This window comes from Cervus elaphus, chromosome 16, assembly GCF_910594005.1.
Source record: "Cervus elaphus chromosome 16, mCerEla1.1, whole genome shotgun sequence".
Lineage (NCBI taxonomy): Eukaryota > Metazoa > Chordata > Mammalia > Artiodactyla > Cervidae > Cervus > Cervus elaphus.
The window spans coordinates 10,758,039-10,774,062 of record NC_057830.1 but is presented as its reverse complement, the minus strand read 5'-3'; the positions used below and the strand labels follow the sequence as shown (position 1 = coordinate 10,774,062).

Below are 16,024 nucleotides of genomic sequence, written 5' to 3'. Positions count from 1 at the left end.
ACATTAAAGAATATACAAATTTAAAAAAAAAAGAATACACAAATGGAGAGATGCACAATGTTCAAAATCTGGAAGACTCTATTGTACAGATGTCAATTGCCTTCTAAGTGATTTATAAAGTCAATATAATCTAATTAAAATCCTGACAGTGCTTCCCCCCCCGCCCCTTTGAGGACTTGAAAAGCTCATCCTAAAATTCCTAAGTGTAAATGGTCAAGAACTGCCAAGATACTCTTGAAGAATAAGAGACTTAACTCTGTCAGATACTCAGACTTGTGGTAATGACAAAAAGAATAAATAGACCATTGGAGCAATGCCCAGAAAACTACTTATGCAAATATTAACCTCTAGTTAATGGTATGTGTTAACAATTCTGAAACGTTTTGTGTATTATAGGATTGAGCAAATGGGTAAATATGTTGAGGCTAACAGAAAACTATATTTCTCATTCTTAAAGAAAAGGAATCACAATATGAAAAAAAGGGTGCTCAATTAGAAATTGGAAGTATCAGTTAAAATCTGGTTTTTTAAAAAGACACACAGAGAGAAATATATTTATGAAGTATACATACACATCCACTTAAAGTTTCTAGAAGCAATGATACCCTATTATCAATAAGCATATATAATGCCTTAATACTGATTTCCAAATACTATTTTCCACTAAAAGGAACCAGGGCTCATTGGAGAAATGGCTGACTGCAGTGCTAAGGCAGGGAAAGTAAAGAAGATTGATTTGACACATCTTCTGCCAGAAAGTAGTGAAGTGTGCATACAATGATGAGGACATGTCAAAAGGCCACAGAAACTTGTATGAAAGGGCTCCCACTGGCCAAATCTGGGACAGTTTGAATATAAAATGAAAAACAATAATGTGAAATCACTGCCCATAGAATAAGAATTTACAAGTCCATATTAATGTGAAAAAATAAATAGAATGAATAGTAATTAAGTTATACAGAGCTAATGCACAGTATAATGAATATAGACAATAATAGTAAAACTATGTAATGGGGTAAGTATCACTTATATCATGAATCATATTACACTATGTAAACATAAAGTACAACACTATAAACCTTAAACTCACATAAATGTAATAAAAATGAATGAATGAATGGAGTGGTAAAAAAAAAGTCCTTTATAATAAAATTCCAGCTACTGAATCAGGAGGAAAGTTGAAATTAGCACATCACCAACACAGCAACAACCAGCACAGTGACAGCTATTTTAGGCAGCGGATATTAAAGCTAAAGCGTGAAGGACTTCCCTGGCAGTCCACTGGTTAAGACTTCGTCTTCCAATGCAAGCGATTCAAGTTCAGGTCCTGATTGGGGAGCTAAGAACCCACATGTCTCATGTCCAAAACTCCAAAGCATAAAACAGAAGCAATATTGTAACAATCAATATGAACTTTAAAAATCGATCACATCAAATAAAAATCTTTAAAAAAAAAAACAACGAAAGGGTGAAAAGTTTTAAGAAATAGGCTGTTTATATATAGTCTCAACATATTATCCCTACAAAAATGTGTTTTTAATTACAAAGAGAAAAACAATAAGAAAACTGGAAGAAACCACCTTAAGTAATCAAAGTTAACATCACCAGGAATAGGATAAACTGGCAGCATTCATGATGTAACGAAATGAGAAAGACACAACATTATTTCAGCCAAAAACCCAGACACGCACATTGGGATACATTCTATTAAATACTCAACCCTGAACTCTTCAAAAATTTAAAGGTCATAAAAGACAAAGAATGAGGAAATGTTCCAAATTAAAGGCCTCCACGAGACATGACAAATAAATTAGCCTGATACTGGTTTGGATCCCTACTAGAAAAACATTTTCTTATAAAGAACATTATTTTTACAACTGGCAACATTTTTAAAAGGTCTATGGATTAGATAATGGTATTGTATGAACGTTAATTCTCTGATTTTGATGTTTACGTTAAGAATGTCCTTGTTCTTGGAAAATATACAATGAGTATTTAGAAGGGACATCATGCCTGCAACTTATTTTCCAATGACTCAGAGGAAGAAAAAAATACCACACACATACACACAAAGAGAGACGATAAAGTAAATGTCATGTGATGTTAATAGTCAGAGAATCTAAAGGATATAGGGGATTCTTTCAACTATTCCTGCAACTTGAAGTACTGCAATAAAAAGTTACTAAAATACTATAAACTTTAGAATATTCTAAGTGTTTATATTTATAATATCAAAGTAATAAAGGATTTTTTAAACATGGCACAAAAACACAAACATAAAGGATATGGCAAATAAATTTGGCCATATAAAAATACCATGAAGAGAATGAACTAATAAGCCAAAACTGATAGAAACTATTTGCAACATGTAAAACCAACAAAAAGACTAGTGTCTAGAATATTAAAGAATTCCTACAAATAAACAAGAAATGACAAGAAACTAAATACAAAAACAGGCAAAAGAATTAACAGAAAATTCATAAAGAATGGCCAACAAACATAAGTTCAACCTCATTGATAATTAGGAAAATTTCAAAGCAGCACTGTTCATAATAGCCTCAAACTAAAATAACCCAAATGTCTATCAATAGTAGCATAGATAAACCAACTATAATATTATTCATACAGTGGAAATCTATACACTTGACAGTGTTGAAAATGGATATGCAAGAGCCACATATGTGAACATAGATGAATCAAAAAGAAAAACAGTGTGATTCTGTTTAAATAAACTTCTAAATATAGGAGAAAAATTTTTAGCACTTAGGGCTGCATAATTAGTAAAAAACCAAGACCAAACCACAGGAGAAAAGCAAAAAAGCAAAAGCAGGACTACCATCAAAAATTTGAGACTACAGTTATATTGGAGCAGGGAGAATGGGAACACAATAAATGAGAGGGGTACAAATGGTGCTTCTGCAGTGTGTGTATACATTTTATTTCTTAATCCGGGTAGTATGGATATTTAACACTGTATTCAGGGGCTTCCTTGGTGGCTCAGTGGTAAAGAATCTGCCTGTCAATGCAGGAGGATCTTTGATATAGGAAGGTCCCACATGTCACGGAGCAACTAAGCCCATGGGACACAACTATGGAGTCTGTGCTCTGGAGCCCAAGAGTCACAACTACTGAAGCCCATACGCCCCAGAGCTCCTGCTCGGGAACAAGAGAGTAGACCCTGGCTTGCTGCAATTAGAGAAAAACCCACACAGCAGTGAAGACCCAGCATAGCCATAACTAACTAACTAAATGAAATTAGTAGAATAATGTTAAACATTACATGAAAAAATTTTAAATTATTAAAAAAAACTATATTCACATATTTTTACAAGCTTTATCTCTAAAACAGGTCAGGAAGACCCCAGAATGCTTACAACTTAGCTCTAAGAACCTGAAAGGGTAATCTTTAAAAGGAAGAACAGCTAATGAAGTAAGGAACAGAGTCCTGGAAGTGTAGCATTTTCGAAGCCAAGAGAAAAAAAAGAAGGGAATAGTGAACCATGTCAAATATTTGTGAGAGGCAGAGTAAACTTTCATACAACACCCAAAGGTATTGTTCTCTGTTTGATAAATTACTTTTCTTAGAATGTACATACTATTTGCAATGACAAAGGACTTATTAACAAAATAAGAAAGGATAGCAACATTTTGATAATTTATATTCAGAAACCAAAATTCTTAATCATATTTTTTAGATGTCCTCCTCCCACAATGCAGAACATTAATTACACCAAAACAGTATGTATTCAATTACTGGAATATGTGCAGTTCTGCACTTGATAGCCAAGCTTTGGCAAACTTGAATGACAGCCCCAGTTTCTATCACTTGTTATTAAAATGCTAATTACAAAGACCTTTGGCTCTGCCAAGTTGTATATATGAGTAGAGGCTGATAACAAATACAGCACCCTTCAGTATCTACAAGGGATTTGTTCCAGGACACTCCCAGCCCCTAATCCTGTAGATACCATCAAAATCCAAGGATGCTCAAGTCCCTTTATAAAATGGCACAGTATGTGCATATAATCTCTGCACATCCTCCTGTATATCTGAAATAATCTCTAAATTGCTTATAATACCTAATATGTTGTATATGCTATGTAAATAGTTGTAAAGACAATGTAATGCTATGTAAATAGTTGCTGGTACAAGGCAAATTCAAGTTTTGCTTTTGGGAACTTTATGAAACTTTTTTTTTTCTCCAAGTATTTTTGATCTGTGGTTAGTTGAATCCACAGATGCCAAACCTGTAGATATGGAAGGTCAAATGTATAAAACACAAAAACTTGGTCAGACTAAAACAGAAACTTTAACAATTCAGGGACATGAACTGAACAACCCACTTGACTTTGTTCAGTTATAAATAATAAAAAGCTTTTATTTTAAATTTACTGTTTTCTAGAAAATTTGGACAACTATTTGGCTAAGGATTCTTTTTTCTCACCTGTAAAATGAAGATAAACTAAATACCACTTAAAGTCTCAATTAATATTTTATGGTGTCATCTGGGAAAGAAAAATCAACCATGAAGGGTAATAAAATTTAATACCTTATCTAAATAATAAACCACATCTGAGTGCTGCAAAGCCAAAAAGTACATTAACCTAGTGATATATTCAACTAGGCTATTCACTATGTTTCCTTTTACATAAAGGTTTACTTCAAAAGTTTAGATTACTGAGACCTGATCTTAAATAAAAGAAGAAAGTTCTTCAAAGCAACACTGGCATGAGTAATGCAGAAGATTTTATTTTTACTAGTGCAAAAATGCAATTTCACACAAACTTAGGGTAATGATGAAAAGTTCTGATAAAAAAACAAAAATCCTCTTCCTTGAATAAAGAAAGAACATACTACCAATTTAGGCCCTTGTTTCAAAATATCACTACTTTAAAAAGAAGAAGTATTTCTCTCAAGAGCACTTATGTCAATATTTTGCTGGCTATAAATCAACTTGTTTAAATCAATGGTAATATATAAGACTATTAATTTCAGACAAATGGTTGTATGGTTTATAAAGAATGAGCAATATTCTTTAATTAATGTTAGAAAATAAATTCAATTTTAGGTATCCACTTGTTTTTGACAACTAATAGAATGTACTGATATTAAGATTCAGTTAATGAACACATTTTTGTTCCACAAGTCTCCCTTTTCTTTAGAAATCCTGAGAGAATCCAAGAAGAAATCAGCTGACATATATGGATTAACAAATTAAACTATTAACTTCAGAAAGCTTGTTCTATGACCCAAAACAGAACTACTCACCAAAAGCAGCAGCCATAGGGGGTTCAAGGGATGGCTGGCCATCACCAGTGGGAAGGTCTAAGCGAGTGAAGTCTCTGCTTTTGTCATTATTATATTTCACATTAAGGCTGGTGAGCTTGGAGAAGTCAATACGCAGAGTGCAGCATGCATTATAGATATTCTGGCCATCCAGAGCCTAAAGCATGTAAGAAAGGGACTGATGTTTTGCAAGACAACAATAAATCAAGTAGCCTCTACTTTTGACAAAAAGTGGCAATCAGGCATAAAGCAGAGAGAACTAAACTAAAAGCCAAAGAATTGTATTTTCTTTTACCTTTATCACTAACTATGTGAGCCTAAGAGAGAAAATGAAAACTCTATTTCTCAGGTTTTTCTTCTGTAAAGTGATAATCTCTATTTTATCTATGGTAAGATCAAATGGAAGAGGATAAATGTATAAACTTGAAAAACTATAATACATTATTGTACACTGTACTAATTATTATTATGATTGTTTTAAAATGTTTAAATGTATTTAAATTTTACATTTCATCTTAATTCATATTAGTGTAGTTTATATAGGTTAAGATGATATAGTCTTTGTAAATGGTACTTGTCAGAACCACAATATGTGAAACAGTATCAACCACTTTTTTGTTGTTGTTGTTGTAAATTTATTTCCTTTGAGTAACAAGCTTGAGGGAAGTTTTAAGTCAGAGCAGATACAAGACCAAAAATTAGCAATCTCTTCTTTCATAATGATAAAGATCTTCCAGAGGGATATTAACAGCTACTTATGACTTCCACAAACACTTGAATTTACAAAAAATAGATACCAGAAACTAAAACACAAAAAATAAAACAAAAAAACAAATATACTAAAAAATGCTTACTTATCATAATAGTTACTAATGAGTATGCCATCATAAAGGTACAGAACAATACATGCAGGTAGAGGACACAGCAAATATCAATGCTATTCCTAGTCAAGAGCTAGATACTATGTGAAACACAAAGTGCTGTCAACCTTAGTCTCTCTCTTCCGAAAAAAATTAGAAATGATTCAGATACTGATACAAGATAGAATTAGAGTTAGGGACAGATCTCAATAGGAGATGGATCAAACATAACCAAACTGAATGTGAAGTTTTATACCTTGTCAAAAGTCAAGCACTTGTGTGCTAAAAAGAAGACAATATGAATTGAAAGCAGCATATTTTCTAAGATTTAATGTCTATCAATTTGGAGCTCAATGAGATTCAACAGTGAATATGGTTGCAAAAATATAGAAATCAATCAATCTTTGGCTCGCTTAACAGAAGTAAATGAGGGCACTAGGGCAAAGATAATTCTATTCTATTAGTTAGATTATATCAGGAGTACTTTGCTCAACTCTAGACTTCAAATATGACAAACAGAAATGAGTCCCAGAAATATAAGAAATGAAAGTGATTTGAAGCCATTGCATATGAAGAGAGAAGTAGCTTTTAGACTATAAAAAGAGCATATGTAACAGTATGTTTAAAAATGGTAAATTAGTTTATTTTATTACAATTTTTAAAAAAACATAGTAAACTACAGCAAAGGAGAAGACATGATGACTTTCTTTGGTATCACTGAAGTGACTATAATAACAATTGGAAAACGAAATAAAGATCATAATTACCATTTTGGCATAATGTGCATTCAATGGGTCAGCATACTGAAGCAAGGCTTGAAACTGATTATTCTTTGTAAAGGTGATAATCTTTAAGACTGTGCCAAATTTAGAAAATATCTGGAAAAAAGTTCACATTAGGTTAAATTTAAGGGAAAAACTTAGCTAACTTATCTTTATAAATATAACTTAATTCATAAATCTCAGTTTTAAATGAAAATAATCTCCTTTATTAAAACTACTGGTACCAAAATTACTTAAATCAAGCCTAAGATGTTCATGTTCTAACACCCATACATGGCTGAAAACAGTGCCTGACATACAACAGGAGCTAAATATTTAACCTATTTTATAACTTGTCATAATTGGCACAGTACTGAAACAGAAGGTTACAACAGGAATTAATTAATGCTATGAGATAATGGTGTTGCAAAGCATATACCTGGAAATGGAAGTCACACAGATCAACTATTTCAGCCTGAGAATCAGCATCTACTTCCTGAAATTTTTATAGAAAGGAAAACTACAAAATATTCAACAAAACGTCCAATGCTCTATTAATTCATCAAATAGTCATAGACAATCATTGTAAACTCTGAAAAGTCAGGAGTGAACAAAATAGAAACAAGAATCTCAGCACTGGTTCATCAATTTTAAACAACAGTATCATACTAATGCAAGATCTTGACAATAGGGGGAACAGTATGTCTGTGGGGGTAAGGAGGTATATGTATTCTGCTCAAAGTGTTTTGTGAACTAAAAATGCTCTAAAGAATTCTAATAAGAAAACAAAATGTGAAACGGGAGAAAAACTAGAAAAGGCAGAAAGAGAATGGGGGAGGAAACCACAAACAAGCACAGTAAGTAGGAAACAGTTATCAACTTGGCAGATACATGTCCAGATATATCTTAGCAGATATATAAAAAAGTCACTTTAAACGCCAATGTTCTAAACATGCTAATTTAAAAACATAACTGTTAGAGTGGGCTTTAAGTACACACCAAGACCCAACTCTAGGTTATTCGAGAGAAATCCACTTTAAAAATAAAGACTTAAGCTAAAGAGAGAGAAAGATACACTATGCTAACACTAATTTTTAAGAAAAGCTGGCAGAGCTATATTCATTTCCTACAAAGCTGACCTCTGAAGAAAAATTATCAGGGATAAAGAGGGATGCCATATAAGATAATGGGAGTCATTTATCCAAGACTACAGAACAATCTTTAAAATATATGTGCGTAACAAAAAAGAACCAAAATACTAAAGAAAAAAAGCTGCTAGAACTACAAAAACACTATTGTTGTTGGAGACTTTAATAATATCCCTCCAATACAGACTTATGAATAATTCTGCTTAGAGACTGTGAACAAACGTATGAATACCAAAGGGGACAGGGGTTGGATCTAATTGACATTTTATAGAATAATATATCCAATAACAGCAGAATATGCATGAACACCAAGATAGACATATTCTGAGCCATAAAGCACACTTAAACAAATTTAAAGTAATAAAAATCATACAATGTATATTCTCAATTATAGATTTAAACAAGAAACCAGTAACAGGAAAAAACACCTAGAAAATCAGAAGGAAGGAAGGAAGGAAGGAAGAAGTCTCTGCTCTTGTGAGGAAAGACAAGACAATAAATAAGCAAATAAATAACAACACTTGGTCATACAAAAGTATTTTGTTTTAAAGATAAAAGGAAAAGGGATGAGCGTGATGCAAGTTGGGAAGGTGCAAGGGTACTCAAGGAAGGCCTCTCTGAAGAGCCTTTGGAGAAGAGGAATGAACAGTGAGGGGAAGGTTTCCTGACAGACCCCTGGTTATCAATGCTCTTACAACACTTGTTCTACTTCCCCAGCACAGAAGTTCATGGCCAGAAGTTCCTACAACGCATTATGCTTTCCTCTGACGTCTCATTTTACATCTGGATTTTAATAAGCCAGAAACGTGTCCTGCTTCTTAAATCTAAGTATTCCCTATGCTAGTAAGAATTTGCTGTCATTACACACTATGTATATGTTTCCTTAATAGGCAAATATCCAGCTTTTTTTATTATCAGAAAGAATGATCAAGAATAACTATCCTAGAGGATAGGCAACAAAAGAAAAAACAGAAAAATACAACTACATCAAAATTAAAACTCATGTTCACCAAAAGACTATCAACAGGATTGAAAAGGCAACCCACAAAATGAGAGGCAATATTTGCTTATCATTTATCTGATAAGAGGTAATATACAGAAACATGAAAAGAATTCCTACAAGTCAACAACAACAAAAACCCAATTTAAAAAACAGGCAAAGGATTTGAAAAGAACTTTCTTCAAAGAAAGGGCTTCCCTGATAGCTCAGTTGGTTAAGAATCCTCCTGCAACGCGGGAGACCTGGGTTCAATCCCTGGGTTGGGAAGATCCCCTGGAGAAGGAAAAGGCTACCCACTCCAGTATTCTGACCTGGAAAATTCCATGGACAGTCCATGGGGTGCAAAGAGTCAGACACAACTGAATGACTTTCACTTCATTTCTCCAAAGAAGACAATCAAATAGCAATAAGCACATGACAAGATGCTCAATGGCAACTCAAGTGTCCATCCACAGATGAGTGAATAAACAAAATGTGGTGTATACATACAATGGAATACTATTCAGCTTTAAAAAGGAAGGAAATTCTCACACATGCTACAATACTGATGAACCCTGAAGACACTGTTATGTGAAATAAGCTAATCTCAAAACAGCAAATGATGAGTGATTCCACTTTTATGAGGAAATTTGTTGTTTAGTTACTAAGTTGTGTCCAACTCTTACAACCCTATGGACTCTAGCCTGCCAGGTTCCTCTGTCCATGGGATTTCCCAGGCTAGAATCCTGGAGTGGGTTGCCATTTACTTCTCCAGGGGATCTATCTGACCCTGGGATTGAACCTGTCTTCTATATTAGAGTCAAACAATTCTAATAAGAGATCAACAAGACTCGTGAAACTAATTTGTCTTGGAAGGGATCACCAGAAAATTCCATTCTTAAAGACGTAGTCTGAAGGCTCTCTATTGAAATTTAATATGTTTTAAAAAAACATAGTTAATGTCATTATGGTCATAATTCAGGGTTCAAGATATTAAGACCTTAATCCCTCATATAACTCTATTTTGAAAAACACTAGGAAATTTTTGTTTTGCTCTTTTAATGAAAGGTTTGGTCTTATAATAAGTACTTCCTCAATACACCCTCATATCCTAGAGAATAAAGTTTATAAAATAATACCAGGGACTTCCCTGGTGGCCCAGTGTTTACCAATCTGCCCTGCAAGGTTTGATCCCTACATTCCCCTGGTCGGGAAACTAATAAGATCCCATATGCTGTGGAGCAACTAAGCCCATGTGCCTCAACTAGAGAGGCGGCATGCCGCAACTACTGGGCCCATGCCACAATGAAATATCCCACGTGCCGCAACTAAGGGCTGACACAGTCAGATAAATAAATAAATAGCTTTAAAATGTATATGTGCACACACACACACATATAAAAGGAGATATATTTAACTGCCTAACTTCCCTCCTTTATACTGCAGACACAAGTAGTGTTCTAAAGTACAAGCCAGATTACATTTTTCCCTGCTTAAAATTCCTCACCATCTCCCCATTATCCACACAGTAAAATCCAAGCTCTCTGGTATAACATACACCATCTCTCTCCCTGGTGTACCTCTCCAACCTCATTTCCTGACACTTTTTATTTTACACTACTTATTTATACTTTTTATTTTATACTATTTACATCAACAACTATAATGGTTCTCCAGATACACCAAGCGGTTTCAGAGTTCTATGCCTAAACATGTGACTTTTCCCCTGATCCTGTATCTCTTTACATAATACCTAGGAAATTTTCATTTATTCTCTTTCAAAACTCAGCTCAGGCAATAATGCCACCAGAAAATTCTTAGCCTCACCCAAACCTCAAGAGAGTTCATTTTCTTTACCAAATATTTTTATCCCCTTCCTGGCCTCATACAAATACTTGTCTTGCTATTTTCCTTATACTGTATTATACATTTGTCTATATATGTCTCCTTTAGTTAGACTGAAAGTTCCTTGAAGGTATATTGCTTGTCTTGGTCATTTCTTTAGCATTGAGTACAATTCCTGGCACGTAAGAGGCACAGTGTAAAAGTTTATTATTAACTGATAAAAAAAATTATACTCTGACCTGACTGAAGAATAATGGCAATATGCAAATTTTAAAATGATAAACATTTTTATGTAAACTATCTTGTTAAGAAGTAATAAGAACATATATTTGCTCTAAAATTTGGGATTTTTATACTGTATTATGGTATAGGACCTAGTTAATTTCCACTTAATCTTCAGATTTTGTTAATGTTTAGATCCCTTTCTCTCATTTAATTTGAACAAGAGCCTGATGTATATCCTCCCTGGCAGATGTGTTTGGCTGTATAATTTTCATATGAATGTGCTAACAGAACATAAATGTACTCATCTGGCTAACCATGCTCTCCAGAGCTCCCTGGACTGTATTTACTGAGGAGCTACAAAGATCAATCTGATATTATTAAATAAAGTAAGCAATCACCAGTATCAGGAAATTCAGCAATGCCTGAAGTGTGGTTTTTAACAACTTTTTATAATTACCAAAATACTTATTTTTAAATAGATTTGGCCTCAAAAGATCAATGTTTAAGAATGTTTAATATATATTTTTATTGATTACAAGGTCTTTGACTACTTCCCTAATATATATACTTTGCTGTCATAAATACAAACACACACATATCAACTCTTGATATGTCTTGTGCATTTTAATCTTTTCAGACTTTAAAATGGGACTAATAAAATACAAGAGATCAGATTGTTAACATTAATCTTCAGGGTGATGAAGATTAATAAAGCGTGATAAAGAGAACTTGCCAGAAACTGAAAATGTTCACTAGTAGTCACTTGAAAAAAGCATTCTTCATACTGGAAATTTCTAAAATAGCAAGCACATTGGCCACAATTTGTTTACAACAGTCTCTGTGGGCAGCAAAAAAGAAGACTGGAAAATGAGAACCTGGGGGCTTCCCCAGTGGCTCGGTGGTAAAGACTCTGCCTGCCAACGCAGGAGACGCAGGTTCCATCCCTGATCCAGGAAGACCCCACATGCTGCAGACAGCTAAGTCTGTGTGCCGCAACTATTAAAGCTGTGCCCTACAGCCTGGGAGCCACAACTACTGAGCCCAAGGGCCGCAGCTACTGAAGCCCATACGCCCCAGAGCCCGCACTCCACAAGAGAAGACATTGCAATGAAAGGCCCATGCACTGCAGTTAGACAGTAGCCCCTGCTTGCCACAACTAGAAAAAAGCGCACAGAGCAACGAAGACCCAGCAGTCAAAAAGAAATAAGTAATTTTTTTTAATTAGAATTTTATATTATTAGTGTTGATTCTTTTATTTGATATAATAATAATTGATTTTTGCAAGCTATTTATCTTTATACTTTGATTCAAAAAGGACATCTTTCATCCTGAAGAGATTCATCTACTGGACATCTGTTGGACATAACTAACACCACACATGATGGTACTTCAAAGTAATAAATTCCAAAAAAAATACTATTTTGCCTTACTCTGTTAGTGGACAAAGAAGTTTTTTAGAATGCAGGGTTGAGTTTACATAATGGATCAGTTGATGAATGCCTTCTTTACCTACAAATACTAAGTGATGCCATTCAATCCCGCGGCCTTAAGTGCCAATCATATGCAAATGATCACCAATTTTCCAGTACTGAATTCTTATGCTCAATACAGACTTATTTCCCAAATGTTTCTTCAACATCTCCCACTGGATGTTGAACAGGTATCTCCAATTTAAGTTGAAAATATACTCTTGATTCCTCCCCTACCTCCCACCCTTGCCCCATATCTTTCCCCCACTCTATCCTTACTATCTAGTATAAGATGGCTCTATTTTACCAGAAGTTCACATCCACAATCTGGAAAGCATTGATGGTTACTCTCTTTCTCTTCATAACTCACATCTACTCAACCCATCAGCACATCTCTCCAAATACATACGTAATCACCACTTCCAGTGCACACATCCCCACCTGGGTCACCACCATCTCTCACCTGGACTGTGCTAAGATCCTTCACATATGCCTATGTGTGTGTGTCAGTCACTTAGTTGTGTCTGACTCTTTGTGACTCCATGGACTGTAGCCCACCAGGCTCCTCTGTCCATGGAATTCTCCAGGCAAGAATACTGGAGTGGGCTGCAGTTTCTTTCTCCATCACTTATGCCTACAGTTCATTCTTAACATAGCAACAAGAGTGATTCTGTTAAAACACTCAGCCTGTCATCTCACTCCTCTACTCAAAATCCTCCATGGCTTCCTATTTTACTCAGTGTCAAGATTATAAAGGCTCTGCATCATCAAGTCTTAACCCCTTCTCTGAGCCTATCAGTCATAGCTTTCCTTTTTTTTTTTTTTACATCCAATGACAGTCTTTTTTTGATATCTGAATACATTAAGCACACTTTCATTTTAGGGACTCTACACTTGCTGTTCTTTCTGACTGGATCATTATTCTACCACATATACACATAATTTAACACCCTTACATTCTTCAAGCTTCTGCTCAAATGTCATCATATTGTAAATACGTCCACCATTTGAAACTTCTCTCATCTGAAATAGCACCATTCCCATCTCAGTCACTCTTAATTCCCCCACCATGAGCTAAAGGAAAAACATTAGCTTCCATAGATGTTAGAGAGCAGTTTAGCTAATGTCAACTCTTCAGCAGAAAATACGGAAAAATTTGCTAATTATAACATGTGCAACCAACTCTACTCTTCCATGTATTTCCCAATCACAATATTTATCACATTTCATGCTATAACTTACATCTTACCCAGAAGGCCACAAGAGCAAGGATCTGTTTCTCACAAAGCAAATGCTAGTTTCTTACTAGCACCTAGTAAGTACAGTGAACGTTTCTTGAGCACTTACTATGTAACAGGGCACTGCTGTAAGTGCTTCAAATGCATCAACCCACGAAATCCTCATAACAAAGGTATAAAATAGATACCATCTTCACCCCCATTATGTAAATAAGAAAAAGACATAGAAGCAGCAACTTTCTTGCCCAAGGTTATAGAGGTAGTAAGTGGTGGAGTTAGGGTTCAAACCAGCTCCAGAAACTGTATCCTTTATTATATGCTATACTATACTTAAATCAGCTAATGGAATAGAGTGCTGGGGTTAAGGGCTTAGTTAATGTAATTAGAGAAAGACACACTGAGGGGGTGAATTTGAGCTGAAAATGGAATGATGTAGATTCAGCTAAGTGACTAAGCCTAAAAAATAGAAGACAGAAATGGACTAAGACAGAAATAAGAAGGGTAACAGGAAGAGGGTCAAAGAGCCAGAAAAGCTGGGGTGCTAACTAAGCAGAACAGTCAGGAAGTGAGGTTACAGAGACAGTGAGAGGTCTGCATATTGGGGCACTAAGGGCCCTGGTAAGGAATTTTGCTTTTTCCAACAGCAGTGTGAAGTTGGGTTAAACAAGAGAGTGCTATAACTAAAGGGCTGAAGAGTCCTATTCCAATGGTTACCATTGAAGACTCAGAAATACTTCTCTTCACTTGAAGGACCCATGATCTTTAGGGAGAGAAACAAGGTTTGTTACTGGTCTCAGGGAAATGACAAATGGAATAACAAAGAAGGACCACACAACCTGGGCTAAGTTCACTGCTGACTGATGGCAATGTTGAGCCACAGGCGCAGTAACATCTTTTGTGAAGCAACAGAAGTTGTAACAGCAGCCACAGTGCTACAGGAGCAAAAGCAAACAAAAAATGCTGATGAATCACAGAGAGCTTGATGCTACTTGGTGGGATAAACAGAAGAGATGAAAATCCATCAGGACAAAGAAGCCAATCAATTAAGTAACTGCTAAACTCTTTTAGGAAACAACAGTGGCTATGAATACCACTGCTAAAGCCCTCCACAGGACATGCTTCACAAACGCACATATTTAGAAAATGGTACTCAGGAAACTATCATAGGGAATAGAGTAGGCACAATAAATGATCTATTTCGATATTTACACGCACAGCATGTGAATCATGTGCTGTGCTTAGTCGTTCGGTCGTGTCCAACTCTTTGCGACCTCATGGACTATAGACCACCAGGCTCCTCTGGCAAGGGGGATTCTCCAGGCAAGAATATTGGAGTGGGTTGCCATGTCCTCCTCCAGGGGATCTTCCCAACCCAGGAATCAAACCCAGGTCTCCTGCATTGCAGATGGATTCTTCACTGTCTGAGCCACCAGGGAAGCCCAACATGAACCATATTAGGAAATATATCTGAGCTCTTATCACCAATTGGTACAGTGACTGTGGGGAAAGTAACAGCTTCTAAGGTCCCCAGTTCCCTTATTTGTAAAATGTGAGAACAGGAGAGGATACATTTCAATTCTTAGACATAAGCGCACACATACAACCCCCTGTGACGCTTCATTCAGTAGTACAAACCCAAAGGTTTAGAAAACAGTTAAAATGATTCTAAATTGGCCTAGGGTTATGCTGTTTAATATTACATATATTGAGATATAAATACGAAAATAAGCATATGTTTCAGTGTTTTAAAATAATTTTTATATATAGATTGTCAAGTATAATGAAATGGAATACTGGAGCTGACATCAGGAGGCTTGAATTCTAACTGGTTCTTCAATTACTCCTTACAATACTCAACTCATCAATTATCGGAGGTTTAGTTTTATTCATTACAATCATGTAATAACTACGTGACAGATCTTGTAATTCTTAAATTCCATCTCTTCACAGTAGGCCATGATGTGATACACTGCCCCTTATCAAGATGGTTTAGACATAGTAATGGATAGTCTATGAAAGTTATGTTGAGAGTCAGTATTTAACTTGATACTTCCATATTACATGTGAAGTTAGTCATTATCTTCCTTTTAGAGTTTTTAAAATAAAAGTGCTCAAATATATGGAGGAGTCTATAGAAATAAATTTGCTGTTTTCTATATTGATGTTACTTTCTCAGGAATAACTAGTACCAATTTTTTTTTATAGGAGTCTAT

The 16,024-nt window shown here is 35.1% G+C and overlaps 1 protein-coding gene across 7 annotated transcripts in view; it reads right to left on the bottom strand.

Annotated features, from left to right (window-relative positions):
* Nucleotides 1-16,024, bottom strand: part of PTBP3 (polypyrimidine tract binding protein 3) — a 91,777-nt gene that overhangs the window by 20,546 nt on the left and 55,207 nt on the right. For all 7 annotated transcript variants that reach the window (XM_043870657.1, XM_043870658.1, XM_043870660.1 and 4 more), the window contains 2 exons: nucleotides 6,914-7,024; nucleotides 5,269-5,443 (listed from right to left, as the gene is read on the bottom strand). In XM_043870657.1, the coding sequence (XP_043726592.1) occupies nucleotides 5,269-5,443; nucleotides 6,914-7,024 (286 nt within the window). The remainder of the gene's footprint in view (nucleotides 1-5,268; nucleotides 5,444-6,913; nucleotides 7,025-16,024) is intronic.